This window comes from Aedes albopictus, chromosome 3, assembly GCF_035046485.1.
Source record: "Aedes albopictus strain Foshan chromosome 3, AalbF5, whole genome shotgun sequence".
NCBI classification, from domain to species: Eukaryota; Metazoa; Arthropoda; class Insecta; order Diptera; family Culicidae; genus Aedes; species Aedes albopictus.
This window is the reverse complement of record NC_085138.1, coordinates 225,347,866-225,370,248: the sequence shown is the minus strand read 5'-3', so window position 1 is coordinate 225,370,248 and position 22,383 is coordinate 225,347,866. Positions and strand designations below refer to the sequence as shown.

The 22,383-nt window shown below is 39.3% G+C and overlaps 1 protein-coding gene across 1 annotated transcript in view; it reads left to right on the top strand.

The window, feature by feature from the left end:
- Positions 1-22,383, top strand: part of LOC134291451 (potassium channel subfamily K member 18) — a 202,566-nt gene that overhangs the window by 136,500 nt on the left and 43,683 nt on the right. Inside the window, exons 5-6 of the mRNA XM_062859206.1 lie at positions 16,333-16,434; positions 16,657-16,787. Of these exons, the coding sequence (XP_062715190.1) occupies positions 16,333-16,434; positions 16,657-16,787 (233 nt within the window). The remainder of the gene's footprint in view (positions 1-16,332; positions 16,435-16,656; positions 16,788-22,383) is intronic.

Genomic DNA, 22,383 nt, shown 5'->3' with positions numbered 1-22,383 from the left:
CATCAACGAACTAAAGATGTGCCCCTGTTGTTTGAACCGCCACTTGCCGTGGCCGTGTAAAACAATCAAAAATTGTGGTATCAACGGATGCCAGATGAAGCACCATCCGATGCTGCATTCTGTTAATGATACTCCATCAACAAGTGCATGCACAGTTGACCTTGATACCGGTACACAAACTTTGATGAAGTATATCCAAATCACATTACACGGAAAAGCTAAAAGTATTAACACGATTACCTTTATCGACGAAGGATCATCGAGTACCATGTTGGAAAGAGATTTTGCGGAAAAACTTGGAATCGAAGGAAATGCGGATAAACTGAGTCTCAAATGGATTGATGGTTCGGTGAAGACTATTATGACCAGAGTCACAACAGTAGGGATTTCCGAAGAAAATAGTCAAAATCAATTTACGCTTGGGGATGCGCATACAGTCAGTCATCTTGATCTACATGTGCAAAAGATAGACCCATCGTTTAGGAAAATTAATCACCTGAGAGATAAACCCTACCTTGAATACAAGAAGGCAAAGCCAAGGCTGTTGATAGGATTGTACAATGCCCACTTAGTAGCTCCATCGATAGTTTGCGTAGGAATGCCTACTGAACCCATTGCCTTTAAATGCGCCTTAGGGTGGTGCGTTTATGGTAGGACAGGAATGAAATGACCGCCTAGATTTTGTAAAACATTCATGAAATGATTGTGTTACGGGGGGGAGGGGGAATGTTGTGATACTATTTCAAGGATTCCTATGTCAAAGTAGGAACATGGTTTCTGACAGATAACGACATCGTAGGGGCTGCTGTGAAAATGGAATGAAAATAATTGTGAAAGAGAAAAGGCGACTTAGAGTATAGAACGGTAATGAATTTAGTGAACTAGTTATTGAAATAGTGCTTGAGTATTACAGATTATCATAAATTCCCGAGCACAAGAGAATAACAACAGCATAATAAAATGTGTTATTTATTCAAAATAACTGATTAATGGAATCAGCTATTTAAATGTTATTAACGTAACATATTATGTTATAAACTTGTCTGTCATAAGCGGCAAAATAACAAATATCATAACAAAATTTTGTTCCTGGGATACTAATTTAATAACATGTTTTGTGTGTTTCAATAACAATTTAATAACAGTTAATGACTACAATATTTCCATAACAAATTTTGAAATTCACTTGTTCTTGATAACAATCGAAAAACAAAATTAATTATTAATTTGATTATGAGTAAGTAAGTAGGTAAGATAGTAAAGTAACAATTTGATAGTAAGTTAATGATAAAAACAAAATGAGCAAACCGTGAAGAATGACAACCAAACAAATTTCACAGCTGATTTTGTTTTTGGAGTTCCTGATCTCGTATCCCAAGTGATTACCAATTAGTCTTGCAGAGGTTTTCACAGTCTTCATGAAACCTTAAACCTTTTATTTAAGTTTTGGAACTGACTCGCGATACATGGCAGTATGACAGTATGATGGTAACCGATTAAAAAAAATGCGGCAACAACAGGTAATACTTGTCATGTGTGCTCATGAAACAGTTAGCTGAAAAGCTGTGTCTATCCAAATCGGGATGCAATGCCAGAAAGAAGAGATGAGAGAGATGATGAGAAAATTTGCACACGTAAATATCGAATGATGTAGTATTAGTTTCTAAACTTGTCATTGATAGCATAACAAGTATAACAATAACTTAACTTGTTCTACAACACAACATATTATTGTAATGTTATTTAATGGATGTATATCAATAGCTTAACCATAACAAAACAAGATTGACTAACAAAACGTATGATGGGAAAGTAATGTCTTGATAACTTACTAATAACAACACAAGATATAATAACAGGCTATGTGATTTTGCAGTTATAAATTTACTCTTCTCCTCTGCTCGGGTTATCAAAGTGAGTTCGTGTCATCCAAATACTGTGGCATAGGTTTGTTAATGCATTATTTAATTATCACAGCAAACACCGTAGATCCGGCGAAGCCGATGTCAGTATTAGTTTGCATAGAGTGAGAGAAGAGGTAGTAGAGGTCGCACTGAAAAATTGTGAGATAATTAATAGATAATTAATAAATTTAATTTCAGCTTAAGCTTATCCATCAAACGACGGCTTTGAATCTGCTCAAAGAAGTTCAGCTATCCGACCCTCGACCCTACCCTACGCAACACAAAGAAATTTCAAAATAAGCAACAAATATTATTTTAGAAATTCTGGATCAAACGCTTCGCGATGTTTCCTGAGCCGAACAGAGTTCTATTTGGTTACTCATTTGTTGTAACGTATTAAATCCACATGTTGTTTAATTAAACTCTTCTCACTGCTCATTCACCAGCAAAGTTACAGCTAAAAATTTTTACAATTTCCACTCTTCCTGAACAACCATTCAAGCTACAACCTTGCGTTACTTGGGCGTGGAGCACTCTCAGGTGTTGGCATACAGATATCCGTGCATTTCTAGGGAGTGGCGAAACCTGAGAATCTGCAACAAAATCTTGAAAATACTTTCTTCTTCGCATCTTGCTGCATTTCCGTTGGTTGGTTGAATAGCAAAAACCGGATTCCAACAACCGACACCGATGAATTCTGCTCGAGCCGGAACGGCGAAGCATGCTGGCTGACATGTGGGTGATGGAGAACAACGTGGAACAAGTGGTTACAAGTGTTTTGTTTTCCCATCTCGGGGCATTTTGTGTTGCGCTGATCCCACTTGTTTCCCGAATGCTACCAATGCAATGTGCCGGCATGCATGGGGGTGTCTCCTTTGTTTCTCTTTTCTGCTCAACGACGGTGTTGTCAACCGGTATGATTTAATATATATCTACCACTCAGTTGCACATTCTCTGTGGGGGGACAATTTGGACCTTCCAGCTCACCGAACAACAAGTATACCAGAGTAGAATTATGAGTCTCCATTGTGGCCTGATGTTGCAATAATGCCTCAGGTGGAAATGTATTTCCTCATTGACCAAAAGCGGAAAGGAACAAGCAAAAATGGTTGGTTTCAGGCTCTTTGCCTTCTTACTAATTGTGAAGAGGGTATGATTTTATTCTTGCTCGACAATTTATAGTATTTTACTGATAGGTATTATTATTTTACTCTAGAAACAAAATACGTTCACATTTTAATATAATTTCGAAATGTCTTACATTTTTAACAATTTTTAATATGAACACCTAGGCTGAGTGTACCAGTTATCGCCATAGTGGTTCCCTATTTGGACATAGTGGTTATTGGAGATTGTTTAAAATTTTGCATCATTTCAAGAGATGTAATGACAAGATACATTCAAATCCTTGCTACTAAAACTTTCATAGTAGGTCAAAGCTTGAAAACTTTCTAAATAACCACTATGGCCAAATAGGGAACCACTATGGCGATAACTGGTACACTTACCCTATACTATTTGTTTTCTTCTTAGCAATCCCTGGGGAATCTGCACTACACACACCTGAGAAGACAACTCATAGTGGAGCACTGGGCCCAACTTCTAGGACATTTTTTACAAGAACAGGAACCCCTTTTGTCCTACCTTAAGTTGTTTGCTACAAATAACTTTACTACAAAGCCGAGCGTTTTGTAGAGTATCATCTTCGTCGGTCTCCTCCAGTTTCCTTGAAGGTGTATTGTATATGGATCGCAGATATTCTTCAACCACATGTAGCCAGCGCATTCGCGGCCGTCTACGAAGTCACCGACCTCTACCTGTTTCCCTGCTAAATATTGTTATCGCTATTCTTTCCTACGACATTCGCACTACGTATCCAGCCCACTAAAGTCTACCTTATTTTATACGATTCACAATATTAGCATCTTTGTACACTTGGTACAACTCGTGATTCATGCGTCTGCGCAACACTTTATTTTCTTGTTTCCCACCGAGAATTGCCCGCAGCACTTTGTGATCGAAAACTCCGAAAGTTTTTTGGTCTACCTCTTTTAACGTCTACGTCCCGTGACCGTAGAGGACAACCGGAAGAATCAGCGTCTTATAATAAGCGAATTACGTTGGCGTTTGCAAGTTACGGGACATAAGCTGGTTACGCAATCCGTAAAAGACCCTACTCGCAGCTGCAATACGCCTTTTCACTTCACGGGAAACGCCATTGTCACATACCACAAGTGTTCCAAGATAAACAATTTCTTCAACAACTTCGAACACTACCTCAGCACTAACACTACTAGGCATGCTTCTGTCTCTACCCGCTATCATGTACTTCGTCTTGATAGAGTTAATCGTCAAGCCTTTCCTCGCTGTTTTCTCAGAGGAACATAAGCTTCCTCCACTGCCCTACGATTGTTGTCGATGAAATCAATATCGTCCGCATAGCCAAGGAGCATGTGCGACCGTGTAATGATAGTGCTATTCATCTGCACGCCAGACCTCCTGGGCATAGTGTATCATTGTACTTGCCTCACAATATACAAATTCATGCAATGGCAGGCAAAGAAATCCCTTCAATTAATAACTGTGGAAGTGCTCAAAAAACACTAAGTTGAAGCGAGGCAGGCCAGTGCGGACGTAGAGCCATAAAAGAAGAAGAAGAAGCCAGACCTCCTAATCGCTCCTTTGAGTGCAATGTTCAACAGCAAATTTGCAAGAGCATCCCAACTAACAATCACTCATTTAACAGGCACCATTATGACGAATTAATTCAGCATAATGTTGAATAACATTTGAATTATTTTCACGTACAACCTATATTCGGGTTTTGTTCACACAAATTTGGAGAAGCTGTAAAGCATCATGTTGTGCACCAACTTAATTATTTGTTGTTCAAAGCGTTTTGCAAATGTACAAGAAAGTTGTTATTAAGCTTCGGCAAAAATGACTGAAAATAAATAAAATGCAAAAATCTTGAACTCTCACGAGAGAAATTATTTGCTCCCATGTTGAGAACACCTATTAAGAAATAAGAATTACATATAAAATTACCTAAATCCGGATTAGAACTCGAGACCTGTCGATTGCCAGCCGCATGCTTCCTATCAGCGCCATCCTAGAGATGGTGAGTTGCAGCACCCAAAGCAAAACATAATCTTCCCATGACTCAATAATGATCGCTCCTGGACTTGTGTTCAGCAGTGGTGAATTAGCACAGCACGTGGTAATCAACTGAACAACGCCTTATACTTCAACAGCTGTTCAGCTCAAAACACGTGTTTTCCATTCTGATTTCGCTGTCAGTATTTTTATCGCACGGTGAGAAAACTTGTATCGAAAGCGGCCAAAAAGTGTTGGTCCTTATTGAAGATATTGTTTCCAGACGTACTAGTTGCGATATGAATATGTTTTTATTTTTATTATTAAATATCGATCTTTAAAAATGCATGACAGTATGTGGTGCGGGGTCTTAGACATGGTGCATTCACAGCATATGTTCAGAAATTCTACTCATGCTCAGTCAAAGATCCGTTATGCATTTTTTTTATTTATGCTTTTGTCATGGAATCTTGATATTATGTTCAATAAATAGTGCATAAGGTTGATTAGGGATACTTGAAATGTGTCGATTTCTGAATGCTGTTTGTTTATCAAGGTGACTGTGGGAACAATATTCAGTAAACACGACAGCACTGAAATGTCAAATGCATCGATCCAAGCGTCTCGTTCAATCGAACTGCTGCGGAAAATAAAAAGAAAATAATAATCAAGGTACAAAATATCTTGTTACAGAATAATAATAATAAATAAATGCCTCATTTTTACGTTGATTACGTCTCTTGACGCTCAATATTAAACTACATAATTCCATTTTGTTTTATTTTATGTGATTCGTTTTAAATTTTGGTTCTTCAATAACTTGGTTGTCTAAACAGTTTTAGCCATGATTTATCCCATAGTCCAAACAAAGTTCCGAGTTAAACTATGACGGGCTGAAGGCGTTTATTTGACAAGTGAAAAGCACATTGTTCAGGAGCATATGCTTATCGATTCATCAGCTTAATAAGATGCAGACAAATGTTTTGTTAAACTCTTTTGTTAAGGAATCAATGCTTGTCGAACAAATTTCTTGTTAAACTTTTGAAAAGTGTTTTAATTTATCATTGTTATACCGATGAGGAAAGTCAAACATTGACTATTTTCTCAATAGAAAAGTGTCGTCTTTAGCAAAGTTTTTAGGAATTCGAAATCTCTGTGGTGATTCAACATTTAGTTGATGCTTTCGCCGCTAGGTGGCGCAAGTTTTTAGGTAAAATGTTAAACTTCTCTAGCTCGCGATCAAGAGCAGATAGAAAAGTGTCGTCTTCGGCAAAGTTCTACAAGAAGGCATTTCGCCTCTATGTGGCACTAGTTGTCAAGTAAAGTTTCAAACTTCTTTATTTCGGGATCCATAGCAGATAGAAGAGGGTCGTCTTCGGCAAAGTTCTCCAGGAAGTCAAGAGCAATTTTGTGATTCAACATTAAGTTGGTGATTTCGCCGCTAGGTGGCGCTCTTTGTCAAGTAAAATTTCAAACTTCTCTAGCTCGCGATTCAGAGCAGATTTAAGAGGGTCGTCTTCGACAAAGTTCTTCTAGAAGTCAAGGGCTATCTAGTGAATTAACAATTAGTTTGTGATTTCGCCGCTAGGTGGCGCTAGTTGTCAAGTAAAGTTTCAAACTTCTCTAGCTCGCGATCCAGAGCAGATAGAAAAGTGTCGTCTTCGGCAAAGTTCTTCAGGAAGTCAAGAGTCATCTCTCTCTCTTCTTGGCGTAACGTCCTCATTGGGACAAAGCCTGCTTCTCAGAGTGTTCTATGAGCACTTCCACAGTTATTAACTGAGAGCTTCCTCTGCCAATGACCAATGACCATTTTACATGCGTATATCGTGTGGCAGGCACGCAGATACTCTATGCCCAAGGAAGTCAAGGAAATTTCCTTTACGAAAAGATCCTGGACCGACCGTGAATCGAACTCGTCACCCTCAGCATGGTCATGCTGAATACCCGTGCGTTTACCGCCTAGGCTATATGGGCCCCTCAAGTCAAGAGTCATCTTCTGATTAAAACTATAGTTTGTAAATTTGCCGTTAGGTGGCGCTAATTGTCATGTAAAGTTTTAAAACACTATCTCAGGATCTATAGCAGATAGAATAGTCCTGTCTTCGGCAAAGTTCAACAGGAAGCCAAGAGCATTCTGGTGATAAAACAATAAATTGATGATTTAGCTGCTAGGTGATGCAAGGCTGCTCGGAATCCATAGCAGATAGAAAAGTGTTATCTTTGGCAATTTTCTTCAGAAAGTATAGACTATAGAACAACCTAGTGATTTAATAATTAGTAGGTAGTTCACCGCTACGTGGCGGTAATTGGCAGATAGAATTTTGAACATCTCTATCTTGGATCCAGACCAGGGTTGACAATCGTCGTTCTCTTCACCGCCGCGCAAAGAAAAAAAAATCACATTATCCCGATAGAACAACATTGGCGACTAGCTTTTTCATTGCCGGTAAAGGGTTCCACGATGAACCCGAGGATGAGCCTCAGTGATAAATAGTCGACCACCAACGTTTTTGTCATCCTTTTTGTCCCTTTGTAAACGAGCGGCAACCGGCCAATGAAACGCCACCAGAAAGTAGCATTTATTAGTGTTTCAGCGTGTATGCTATTGTTGCACCGCAATAGTTCTGCTGCTTAATAGTAATTCCAAGTAACACGCTTGTCACATAAGAGCGGAACAAAAACCTGTTGCTGTAACTTTTATGTGACAAGTGTTTGATCCCAGATGCAAACTTTTTTGTACATATAATGAAATTCATATTTGTGTGTTACTGTGCGACAACATAGACTCCGTCCACAGACAAACAGACGTAACACTCTTAAACATGGCTTGGCACGTGCATTTAAGGATCAACTCAAATTTCATTTAATTTCCACTATCCTTCCACCAGAGGCGCTAGTGTTCGATCGTTTTGACGTTTGCCAGTGTACACGTTGCTGAATCATGCAATCGACAGTATCTCGAGCGGTTCAAACAGGTGGCTGTGTGCTCATGGAAAATATACCGGGCAAAAGTTCTTGAAGAATTTTCTATAAAAGTTTCGACAAAAGATTTCATTTTTCTTAAAAATGCAAGCCCTTCATGCAACTAATTGTTGAATCACCAGATTGCTCTTGACTTCCTGAAGCACTTTGCCCAAGACGAACCTCTTCTATCTGCTCTGGATCCCAAGATAGAGAAGTTTGAAGCTTTACTTTACAACTAGCGTCACCTAGCGGCGTAATCACCAACTAATTATCAATTCACTAGATAGCTCTTGATTCACTGAAGAACTTTGCCGAAGACGACACTTTTCTATCTGCGCTGGATCGCGAGCTAGAGGCAAAACCACCACCTAATAGCGAAATCACCAACTAAATGTTGAATCAACAGATAGCTCTTGACTTCCAAAAGCACTTTGCCGAAGATGAAACTTTTCGATCTGCTTTGGATCCCGAGATAGCGGAGTTTGAAACTTTACATGCAACTAGTGCCAACTAGCGGCGAAATCACCAATTTGTTACATCACAAGATTGTTCGTGACTTTCTGAAGAACTTAGCCGAAAACGACACTTTTCTATCTGCTCTGGATCGCGAGCTAGAGAAGTTTAAAATTTTACTTAAAAACTAGCGTCACCTAGCGGCGAAATCATCAACTGAATGTTGAATCACCACTGAGGTTTTGAATTCCTTAAAACTTTGCCGAAGACGATACTTTTCTATCTGCTCTGGATCGCGAGCTAGAGAAGTTTGAAATTTTACTTGACAACTAACACCACCTAGCGGCGAAATCACTAACTAAATGTAGAATCACCAGATTGGTTTTTACTTCCTGAAAAACTCTGACGAAGACGGCACCTCTCTATCTGATCTGGATCGCGAGCTATAGAAGTTTGAAACTTTACTTGACAACTAGCGTCACCTAGCGGCGAAATTACAAACTAAATGTTTAGTCATTAGATAGCTCTTGACTTCCTGAAGAACTTTTCCGAAGACGATACTTTTCGATCTGCTTTGGATCCCGAGATAGCGGAGTTTGAAACTTTACTTGACAACTAGTGCCACCTAGCGGCGAAATCACCAACTAATTGTTGACATCACAAGAATGTTCTTGACTTCCTGAAGAATTTTGCCGTAAACGACCCTCTTCTATCTGCTCTGGATCGCCAGCTAGAGAAGTTTAAAACTTTACTTGACAAAGAGCGCCACCTAGCGGCGAAATCACCAACTAACTGTTGAATCACCAGATAGCTCTTGACTTCCAAAAGAACTTTGCCGAAGATGAAACTTTTTGATCTGCTTTGGATCCCGAGATAGCAGAGTTTGAAACTTTACATGACAACTAGTGCCACCTAGCGGCGAAATCACCAACTAATTGTTACATCACAAGGTTGTTCGTGACTTCCTGAAGAACTTAGCCGAAGACGATACTTTTCTATCTGCTCTGGATCGCGAGCTAAATAAGTTTGAAATTTTACTTAACAACTAGTGGCACCAAGCGGCGAAATCACCAACTAAATGTTGAATCACCAGATAGGTATTTACTTCCTGAAAAACTCTGACGAAGACTGCACTTCTCTATCTGATCTGGATCGCGAGCTAGAGAAGTTTGAAACTTTACTTGACAACTAGCACCACCTAGCGGCGAAATCACAAACTAATTGGTTAACCACCAGATTGTTCTTGACCTACTGAACAACTTTGCCGAAGACAGCATTGTTCCAAATCAAGTAGATCTTGAGATATCGCAAGCGATATCTTATGAGTGCTTCTACTGGCGAGTGAACATAATCAGCCACTTCTACATAGCGCCTCTATCGGCCAAATTGCCAACTAATTGGATGTTAGTTCGCATTGTGTGGTAGATCTATTCTAATACTACAACTTTGCCAAAGAAAGTATGGTGCTATCTTGTAATACTCCTGATATATTCGCTCACACCCCCAATTAGGTGAAATCCCATAAGCTCTGGGATTCCTTCAACACGGATTCCAACTGCACCCCCGAACTAACCGTGTAATAGGAGTCTAGACTGTATTGCGTTCGTCACTAGATAGCCCGTGGCCCAGCCAACAAATTTGTTGAAGACACCACCTACTTAAATTATCACGTTACAACCTCGATATAACGTAACTGCAATTTTATTTTCGTTACGTTATATCGAAGTTACGTTATATCGAAGCAAAATTTTTTTTTCACGAATTTCGTTTTAAATACATATTTTGAAAAGAAAATTTCCAAAAAGATTATGTTAATCACCCAACAGTGATTTCCTGCCTTTCTTATATATATTTTTTTTTCATCATTGAATTTTATATATTTTTTAACGCTGATAACGCTGATCAAACGTCAAACGTTATCTATTGGTGTGATTATAAGTAAGACATCTATGTGACGCAGGCAAAATTATAATCCGATGATGCCTCCAGGAATTCCTCTCGGGATTCCTCTAGAAATAATTCGGGAATTCACCCAGGAGTTCCTGGTTGAGTACCTCATGAAATACTTCATGTGATTCATCCTGAAGTTCTCTAAGGATATTTATCCAAGGATCCTTCAATCTTCTATGATTCCTCCATAATTTCTTACTGAATTTTATATCTGCTACGATATATTTAGGAACGCCTGCCTTAATTGCTTCAGATGTTCTTGATATGATTCTTCCACGTGGTTGCTCAAGGGATTTCTGTAGGATTCCCCAAAGAGATTTGCTTTTCAAGATTTATTCTGTCCAAGATTTTTCTAAGGCTTAATTCTGTCGTTCCTCTTAAAATTTCTACTAGGATTTCTCCAGTCACTCCTGCAAGGATCCTCCAAAAAGTTCCAATATTTCAACTATTCCTGTTCGAAGAGTCCCAAGTAACACATTTGTTGCAGAAGACTCACGGCGGCGCAGGTTTTGTTGCGCAGGAGCCACTGTGACTTACTTCTAACAAATGAATTCTTACTTGCTGGAAGTAAATCGCAGTGACTTCTTCTTCTTCTTCTTTATGGCTCGACGTCCCCAATGGGACTTGGCCTGCCTCACTTCAACTTAGTGTTCTTTGAGCACTTCCACAGTTATTAATTGAAGGGCTTTCTTTGCCTGCCATTGCATGAATTTGCACATTATGTGGCAAGTACAATGATACACTTATGCCCAGGGAGTCGAGAAAATTTTCACGACCGGAACGGGAATCGAACCCGCCGTCTCCGGATTGGCGATCCATAGCCAACTGGAGACAGTGACTTCTGTGCCATGAAAACCTGCGCCGCTGTGACTTTTCTAAGACAAGTGTGTTACTTGCAGTATTCACCAAGATTCACCCAGGTATTCTTGCTGCAACTCATCCAGCACAATGACGGAGTTTCCAAAAGATTTCCTCCTCAGATCCCGCTAGAAAAACTTCTGTGATTTCTCCAGAAGTTTCTCCAGTAATTCCTTGGAAATTTCCTTCTGAGATACAGAAGTAATTCTTTTAAAAAATATTGCAAGGATTTCTCCAAGAATAACAGATGGAATTCCACTAGAAATTTCTTCAAAGATTCCTCCTGATATTCCTTATTTGATTTTTCCAGGAATTCTTCCTGGAATGCAGCGCGGATTTTTTTAAAATTACTTCAGGAATTCAACCTGAGTTTTTTTTCATGGATTCTCACTGTGACCCTTCTTGAAAATCCAACTAGGATTCCACCAGTACACGAATTTCTCCAGAAGTTCCGGCTGAGATTTATACAGAAGTTCCTTATGTAATTAAGGACTGCCCCTGAATTGTTACCAGGAATAACTGTGTTTATAGCGCTAGAAATTCCTCTGAGGATAAAGCACGATTTTTTCTCCAGGCATTCCTCCAGGAGTTCCACCATTTATTCAGGTATGTCTTTAGAAATTCATTCAAGAGTTCTTCTGAGGATTTCTTCGCGAATTTCTCCAGTGATTTCTCAAGAAATTCCTCCAGGGATTTATTAGAGAATTTCTCTAGTGATTTTCTGCAAAATTTACTCTAAGACAAAGCGGACCGTTACTGGCGTTCTTACACCCAGTATCACACGAAATCTAGTTCACTACCAATGCTATCTACTGTCATCTCGTTTGGAGTTTAAAGGCTATGTTCCAGTAGGGATGTTATGTCAATAATGAGTAAAAGATGTAATGTTTGTTCCGTGAAAAGCTATATAACATTTCTTATCAACAGTGACACCGAAAATTCTTATAAAACTTTGAAATTTGTCATATAACCCATAACTGGATATCAGGCTTGGTTCCAGGAAGGGTGTAATATCATATAGAAAATTTTGTAAATCACTCTACTTATTTAAATAGTGAAAAGTTGGACCCAAAAAAAAAAGTTACGTTATATCGAGGTAAAAGTTACGTTATATCGAGTTACGTTATATCGAGGTTACGTTATATCGAGGTTACGTTATATCGAGGTATGACTGTATTGAGATACACACATATACGTTTGTATTTTGCATCCGGTTTGTATGCACACTAGCGCCGCCTATCGGTTGAATTCCTACTTACTTGGTTCGTCATTGGATAGCCCGTGGCCCAGCAAACAACTTTGTCGAAGACACCACACAGTTAAATTATCACGTTATTGAGATACAGGGGCCCATATAGCCGAGGCGGTAAACGCACGGGTATTCAGCATGACCATGCTGAGGGTGACGGGTTCGATTCCCGGTCGGTCCAGGATCTTTTCGTAAAGGAAATTTCCTTGACTTCCTTGGGCATAGAGTATCTTCGTGCCTGCCACACGATATACACATGCAAAATGGTCATTGGCAGAGGAAGCTCTCAGTTAAAAACTGTGGAAGTGCTCATAGAACACTAAGCTGAGAAGCAGGCTTTGTCCCATTGAGGACGTTACGCCAAAAAGAGAGAGAGAGATACACGAATATACGTTAATACTTTTGCATGCAGTTTGTATGCACACTAGCGCCGCCCAGCGATGGATTTGCCAATGATTTAGTTCATCACTGGACAGCTCTTGACCATGCCAACAACTTTGCCGAAGATACCAAGTTTTTATAAAGCAATATCGCAAGAATATTTACAATTCTAACTGTATCTCATTTTTATCAGGTACTTGCGTCTCCATCCAGCGACGGGTGGTGACACCGCAGATGGCTGTTACCACCCTCTTCCACACGCAAAACGTGCAGTGATGCCAATTAAAAAAGTTAGAAATCATGCGAATAAAAGGTCCATTGTTTCGAAATTTAATAACGCCCTTATCTTAAGTGCAACTAAAAAGTTGTCTTCTAACAAAATGTTCCCTAATATATGCTCTAAATCTTCAAGGGGGGAGCGGATTTTTAGAGTTGCTTCAAGGTGCCTTTCTCTTCAAAAAGTTTGAAAAGTTGGATTTCCCCATACTGAAAAATTAAAATTCCCATATAAAACTTCAAGTCGATTGCGGACTAGCTTACCGATTTTTTAGAATTTTTAAATTTTGCAGGGCTTCATTTGGGTCCATTTGCAACCATTTGTGACTATTCGGGATTGTGCACTCGCAATTTTGCAAAAATCGACACGGCCTAATGTCGCATGATAGGGTTTTTGGGCATTTTCACATTCCGGCGCTTTCACCGGTGCTGGTCCAGATCACTTATGGTATATGGTATGGAATTTTAAGCAACTTTCATTAACCCTAAAAGGGATACCTTCATGGCCTCAGTTTCGTCACCTCGCTGAGTATGTTCCACCAAAGACGAGCTCTGAAAGGCGCCTGGGGTCCAATGGACCCCAGATATCCATTTTAGGGTTAATAATACAAAAAAAGCACGTTTTCCATGTTAAATCCCATACAAATTTCAATCGCGATGCGCAAAATGTTGGGCTAAACCAAGCATGGCCAAATTTCGCACCCTCCCTATCATACATACACACACATACATAGCCAACAAACACCACACAAAATAGAATAACAAATTGGATACTTCAATCAAATCACTCGAAATCACGGTAGCACACTTCGCGGAATTGCATTTTCTAAAATGAAGAGAATAACCTCTAGTTTGCTGAGAAGAAATAAAATTCAATGAAACCTTGCATATGATTCCATTTGCTAATACAAATGCATATTTATATCGGGACTCGGAATGAAATTTCTATTGCTAGCTAATGGATACTTTAATTCCTGATTACACAGCCCTTATTCTTCAAACGAATTTATTGTTTACCCAATATCTCGGCAGTTAGAGAAGTTTCTGTAAACAATAAACCCGTTTGAAGAAAAAAGACTGCGTATTAGGGAGGCCCACACTTATATGAAAGACAAAAATTTCGAAAAATGCCAAGTCTTACCTCCTAAATTAGTTGTTTTGGACTCCCAAAAGCTACGTTCAAAATTTGAGCAAAATCGGTTGAGCCTAAGAGGGCGCTCAAAACGGTTGAAGTTTGTATGGGAAAACTTGGCCAAATGCATGCAGAAATTTTGAGTTTTCGACTTTTGCTGCTAGGTGGCGCTGTAAGCGTTCAATAACACAAGTTTACAAAATAAAATGAAAGTCGTGAACTTCTGTCAACGACCAAAATTTTTGAAGCACAATTTAGTGCTGATTTCGAAACCGACCTTCAAAAAATTTTTGAGTTTTAGCTCAATATCGAGTTTTATAACTTTTCAAAATATGTAATTTACTAAAATGCAAATAACTTGCGTTTTGTTCAACCAATTTTAAATCTTTTTCCATAAATTAAAAGCTGAATACAATACAATTCGATCATCTGAATACAGGTTTTGCGCCAGATTGATGAAATTCAAGATATTGGCGAGCTTTAGGGACGATCTTCTCAAATTTTAGCCAAATTCCCAAAATTTTTTGAAGAAATGTATTTTTTTCAATAAGAAAAAAACAACTTAAAAATTCTTTCTCGACGTTTAGTTGACATATCATATGTAGGCGAATTGCAGTAAAAATTTCGGCTCAATCGAAGAATTGATTACGGAGAATTAGATGTTTGAAGTGAGCGACTTTGCTTAAAAATAGATCAAAAATCGATTTCAAATCATCAACCTTGTATGGAAAGTCGAAAAAATTTCCGCTCTACTGTAATTTTTTTTCATTCGCGTTTTCGAACTCAGGGCATGATTCTACACCAAAAATGATCATCAGCTTACCGAGTTCAAAAATGCTGTAAACTAGTGTAATCAAACCCTTTGGTATTATTGTAGGTGACTATATGCCAAACAACTTTGTCGAAGACCGCAAAGTGATCCGAAGGCTGTGAAAAAAGTTATATCCTAGGCAAAGTGAGGCAAAGTATACCGCATTTAGTTCACCACTGGACTGCGAACTGCGACTTCATAAGTGCGAAAACGTAAATAAAAGTGCGCGATTGCATCAAATCAGGTTGATGTCTTCGGCGCACTATTTCTTCAATCTATGGTGAACAAGTGCTCTGAAGACACCGAGTTGATTTGATGCAATCGCGCACTTTTATAAGCGTTTTCGCACTCGTTAAAACTAGTGAGATTTCATTATTGATATTATTCCTTTACGTGTATTGGAAAACAACAATAAAGTTTATCCTCACTTTACCTAGGGTATAACTTTTTTCAAGCCAAGGGCTGAAAGTCTCTCAAATAAAGATAAATCAATCAATCAACTTTTTTCACAGACGTTGGATCACTTTGCGATCTTCGACAAAGTTGTTTGGCATATAGTCACCTACAATAATACCAAAGGGTTTGATTATTGAACGCTTACAGCGCCACCTAGCGGCAAAATTCGAAAACTTAAAATTTCTGCATACATTTGGCCAAGTTTTCCCATACAAACTTCAAGCTCGAGACGAATGCCTCAGAGGTAAAGTCTCTCCAATAAAAAAAAAAAAAAAAAAAAAAAACTTCGAGCGTTTTGAGCGCCTCCTTAGGCCTAATTGGTTTTGCTCAAATTTTGAACGTAGCTTCTGGTAGTCCAAACCAACTGATTTAGAAGGTAAGACTTGGCATTTTTCGAATTTTTTTTTTTTCATATAACTGTGGGCCACCTTACTGCGTATCCACTAAAAGATAAGATTTCAATCGATCCTCTGAAGCGATTCCAGCTACGTCAACGATTATTACATAGTTCTGCGGTATTATCTATATCATTTAAACAATATCATACCAAGATAAAAAAAAACACCCACCAAATAAAAGGAGAACAAAACAAGGTTTTCCTAAACTGAAGTTCGGAGGTTAGTTGGTTTTTGTTCCTCTCAAAACTATTTTGCTACTCCTGACTGGTAGCACCGAGCGGGTTATTACATTAGGAGTAGCTGAACAAGTTTAGAAAATGTACAAACTACTTTTGAACTTTGCCGTTTCTCACTGCGTTACTTTTCCGAAACTTACCGTGCTGCATATTTCTTTACCCTTTCAGGTTATGGCAACATAGTTCCTCGAACGGAGTGGGGCAAAATTGCAACGATATTTTACGCAATCATAGGAATGCCACTATTCCTTCTCTATCTTTCCAACATAGGTAAGTTGCTTACATTCACGGAGCATTTCCCATTTCCGCCAATGGGAGACGAAACTTGCCAGAGAGTTCAAGTAGGATTAAACTGGTTCTAATTTTTCACCTTTCCTCTTCTTCTTTTTTGTTCCCGTCGGTATCTGTTTTCAACGACGTGCTTCCCAACCGGACACCGCCTTCCGTGACCCATCTTCCTGTAAAACCGACGCCCGGAACGTGGTGTGCCAGGTGATATTTTGGCTAAATCGTTCAAATGGATCTACGCCAAATTCTGTTTATGCAGGGTATGTCCGGGTGTTGCTCGACGGCGTGCCCTCCGAGCCAGACGGAGAGCAAGGACTGAGGAACGTGACTACCAGGTAAGTGCACTCTGCTGCATTGCAAAGCAGAGGTTTTCCTGCCAACCGCAATGTGCAATGGCTAAAACCGGAAGCAAAACCCTCTGGTTGCATGTGTAATGTGATGCCGAATAAACAATTTTATCAATTTCACTTCAACCGCTTACACCTGTCGGGCCCTGACAGGAGCATATTTAGCACTGTTGCTTCTTTCGCTGCTGCCTCTTCCGGTTGCACACCTACATGGAATTTCCCCACTACTGGCAGCTGGCTGAATTATGTTTTCAACAGTGTCTAACTTGCCCAGGGGCAATGGCAATGGGAGTAAAAGTTCAGGGGCAAAATTTGGGAAGTTCGAATACTCATGTAATATCTAAAATAGTCAGTCTTCTTTAATGAAAATATATGAATGTCGGACCATGTGAGTAGTGAGTCCTATTTTGTATACTTTCTGCTATAACTCAGTACATTTTATACCAGTTGACATTTTATACCAGTTGACATTTTATACCAGTTGACATTTTATACCAGTTTTCACACATGACTGGTTACTGCATGTATGTATTTCACGAAATACAAAAATAAGTTAATTGATATAAAATTGACTGAGTGTTTCGGCAGTTCGAGCCCGCATGTGTGAAGTTTATCTCAATCAGTCTAGATAGCTGTGTAGTGTCGGTATTAGTAGGTTGGCTACAGAGGCAATGTAGTGTAGTGTCGATAGCGGTTGTTTCAATTGGCAAAGAATAACACTACGGACCGCCTGTTCCGGTGGTAAGAGTCCACTAAGCCGGTGTAATGCGGCTATATGCTTACCGTGCCTAGGAATGAATTGCTAGGGGAGTTGCACGTTCACAAAATCTGCTCCTGCGTCTACAAAATCGTTAAAGTTGCATTTTTTTTTTGTAAGGCAATCCTTACCTAAAACCTAACCACTAACAGATCATGTGGAGCACCAGAGCGCCCTCCACAGTATTTTGCCTTTATTGTGCTAACCGGAGCAATGGTGCAGTGGAGCTGCTGCCCTTCTTCAGTCTCACTTAAGGCCAAATAAGAGCGGGGTTATGAAGATGTTGTTAATTAACATAAAGTTTTACCAATATGGTTTCGCATTACGCGATTTACACAGTGTATTTATCCTCGCTTTTGGAGTTTTCCAAACGATACCAATGTGGTTTTATTGCTGTTGTTCTTTGTTGTGCTGTAATTGCGAAGAGTTGATTCTTGCCTAGTTTGGGTAGTGGCCACGGTTAGGATAGCTCAGACCATTCTTCAGAATAAAAGAACAGCAACGATCAATTTTTGCAGACTTATACAAATTGTTCTATATGGATCATCACCGTTGTTGATTATGTTGAGGGTTTGTTCATCGGTTTTTTTCGGTGAAAATGATTAAAATTCAGCATTTCCCGAACGTTTCGACCTACCACTGTTTTCGGTCATCCTCAACGGTTCCTTAAATATTTATTTAATCAGTAATTTATATAAAATATTATCAAAAACTTACATGCTATGGGGCAGAACTATAACCGTTGCCCATTTGTTTACTTCTGTTCATTCGTTCATTCACTGTAAATTTGCAAAAAGACTCTATTAAGTTCAGGTCCGCATACAACGGCCTGATCGAAAAACTAAAAACACAAAACACTAGCACCAATATAACACCGAACGAATGAATATAAGTAAACAAATGGGCAAAGGTTATAGTTCTGCCCCATCGCATGTAAGTTTTTGATAATATTTTATATAAATTACTGATTAAATAAACATTTAAGGAACCGCTGAGGATGACCGAAAACAGTAGTAGGTCGAAACGTTCGGGAAATGCTGAATTTTAATCATTTTCACCGAAAAAAGCCGATGAACAAACCCTCAACAGACTTATACAAAATGGTACAGCCCAAGTGGCCTTGGTCCAAGAACCTTACTTTCATAAGGGGAATTTATATCTAGGAAACCTTGTGAATCCGGTGTTTGCTACTTTCAGTAAAAATGAAATGACAAACTCGCGTATCATGCCTCGAGCATGTGTGCTTGTCAATAACGCAATAACGCAATCGTTGCTACACTCGTCTCTGAATAAACCACCAGAGATGTAAGTGCTATCATGATTGATGTATGTGCTGGAACGTTCAACAGCAAATACGTATATTGTCCGGTTTATTTACCGCATGATTAATTATCCCCTACAGATGCTTTCCAGTAAGACAGCGCATACTGCACTTCAAAAGGCCTTCCACTAATGGTTGACAATGGTGCTAATGCTCACCATATCATCTGGGGCAGCTCATACATTAACTTGAGAGGCTCCAGTTTGATGTAGTACTTAAGTAATATAGATCTTGGATTACTTAACATATGCAAGCGGGGATTTTCGGCTTAACATAGGCATCCGCCCAACCTTCAAAATATAAAGGAAGTGGTAGACATAACGCTTTGTTCTAGTAGAATTAGTTACGAGCTGATCTGTTGACATGTGTCAGATGAAGAATCTTTATCTGATCATCGTTACATCTTTTTTGAACACGTGAATGTAACTTCGCAAACTTTGCGTTTCAGGAACCCCCACTCAACCCACCGGGATTTCTTTACCGATTTGGTTGCAGTCAAATTTTATGGATACTCACCATTCATTGACACTCTTATGTGATAAAAATGATGACGTTTATACTACAACGGGCATCATCATGGAAGCTTTTGAAGAAGCTTGCCCTGTGCGATCTGTGAAGATCACAAGAGGAACCCCTTGGTGGAACTCTGATTTGCTGTAGCTCTGGAAACAATGTAGAAAGAGTAGAAACAGACGACGTTCGGCTGGACCGGAGCACGGTGTGTCTGGTAGGACAAATTTATTACAAAAAAATGGGCATCGCTAATTTCTACGCTACGTGAAAGTTGACGCTACCAGCTTTCATTCAAGCCCAACATCGAAATATTCCATCGGGGGAACTTTTTCATACAAAAATTGGGTATGTTTGTTAAATAGAAATAGGGATTAATTTGGAACCGTGAATTTTGTATGGGGAAAAACAGTATTCTGAAAAAGTTGCTCGGGATCCCTCGGTGGATTTTTTTGAGGGACCCTGCAAATGAAAGCTGAAAGCCTCTATTTTTGAATAGTGAAAAATTTGACGATGCCTATTTTTTTGTTATAAACTTTTCCCATACACACACGGAGGCTTTCAGGTCGACTCGCAGGACCTACTAGAAAGCTCTTCGGTCTGCTGAACGATCCGGCTGGAAAAACCTTTGTACAAATGTTTCCAGTTTAAATGAAGCCAGTCGGTTAAACAAAATCCTTGCAAAATCTAAGGATTTTCAAGTGAACGAACTTTGTTTGCCAAATGGTGATTTCACTTCCTCTGTTGAGGAAGTTTTGGAACGTTTATTCATCAGTACACACTTCCCCGGATGTGTGGATATTACATCTTCGGATGAACCTGATGTCTTTTCTTGTAGTTATGATTCTTTAGCTTTGGCTCTGAGTATAGTAACTTTAGAATCGATTGAATGGGCACTAAATAGCTTTGCTCCTTTCAAATCTCCTGGGGCAGATGGGATTCATCCTGTTTTGCTTGAGAAGGGATTTGATTATTTCAAACTTATTTTGGAAAAAAGCTAGTTGTTTGCAGTTTTGCTACGTGGTATATTCCCAAATCCTGGCGGGCTGTAAAGACTGTAAAGATTATTCCGAAAGTGGGTCGTGCGTCGTATGAAGAAGCAAAAAGTTTCAAACCTATCAGTTTGACCTATTTTCATCTGAAATGCTTAAAACGCATTGTCGATCATCACATCCGTGATGTTCATCTGGCCAATGTGCCTCTTCATGTGAACCAACATGCTTACCAATCTGGAAAGTTCACTGTGACTCTTTTACACAAAGTTGTTTACGATATCGAGAAGGCATTCGCTCAAAAGCAATCCTGCTTGGGTGTTTTCTTAGATATCGAGGGTGCCTTTGACAACGTGCCTTTCGATGCTGTATTGGAAGCCGCACGGGGTCATGGTATATCTCCAATGATTTCCAATTAGATTCACCAAGCGCTCAAAACCCAACATCACTTCTCGACATTGCGTCTCGCTGCTTGGAAATTTAGTGTTTGTGGATGGAAAAGCGAAATCGTAATGGTGTTCGACCTCTGCGTCTCTTTGATTCTGAAATCAATGTGACTGAACAGGTAAAGTACGTTGGAGTCATTCTTGATCCCAAGCTTTCCTGGACACCTCATATTGAGTACAGAATCAAGAAAGCTTGTATGGCTTTCGGGCAATGCCGGCCAACCTTTGGTACAACTTGGGGTCTAATGCCCGAGTATATCAAATGGATTTACACAACTGTTGTTCGACCAATATTGGCCGATATTAGGCCATCTCCAAAGGATATGCTTAATGACGATGTCCGGAGCGTTCTCTTCAACTCATACGGCAGCGCTCGAAGGTCTCTTTGACATATTTATCTCAAACAGTACTCGTTTTACAAGAGGAAATTCCTGTGAACCGCACTTCAACACACACCTCGTTGTTTCCGCTTTTGGTGAATTCGGACGAAATTGTCCTTGCTCCTAGTGATCTTACAATTGCTTGTAATTTTCCATATACAGTGGTTTTTCGGTTTTATCACGGTCGAAAAAATTTTTACCGTGATATAAACGAAACCGCGAATTTGGCGAAACGAGAAATAAATGTATTTTTTTATCCAAAATCGTTCAGGTACAATAAATCGTTCAGCTGCAATATAAAGTTGTAGCTTATATTTTTTAACTGTTTTGGTGGACTGGACAATGCTGTATTGATTTTATATTGATTTCGGAATGTTTTAATACAAGTGTGATGAAAACGAAATGAAAATCGTGAAATAATCGAATAGGAAACCGTGAATTTGGGCGAGTAGTGATTAAAACGACTAGTGATAAAACCGAAACGCCACTGTAGAACATTTTCCACGAAATTCCTTTCCCGGGAAAAGTGGACATTTGGATATCTGGAGAGAAGTATTTCAGACGGCATCGTATGTTACACCCAGGTAGCCTATAAGCATTTAAAATGGCATTATTTTGGCACTATATGCGCCTTTACAGCAGGTCTTTAAATGCCAATAAGCCGTATATGCGCCATAAGTGCTAATTAAATGCAGGTTTTGGCCCGATATACGGCTGATTAAATGCTTATGCCTCCTATCCCCCAGATTGTCAAAAATAAAAACAAATATTTTCCCCTGCCCATTTTACGACTTTCCCGTTCTCTTCTATTTTTATCTCACTCCCGTGGAACTTTTGAGGTTCAGGGCATATTCTGAACGGTTGTTGTTGTTCTTATTTGCTGATTTCGGCCAAATTAGGATTCGATCCCTCGATCCTCGGGTTGACGATGTTGCTGCACAGCGCTACAGGGTAAGCTATAGATGATTAGATAATGTGCACTGGATTTTAGATCTATTTAAGGCTTACACCAGTGTAATCATGAGATTGGGAACAACCAGCAGTTTTTTCGTTATGCTACGGGCTCGGCAGGTGTTGATAATTATATCAATCATAGGTAACCGACAATGGAATTTATTTGCCAAAGCATGTTATTCCCATTGATTTCCTTCGTTGTTACCTATAAATGGCAGTATATG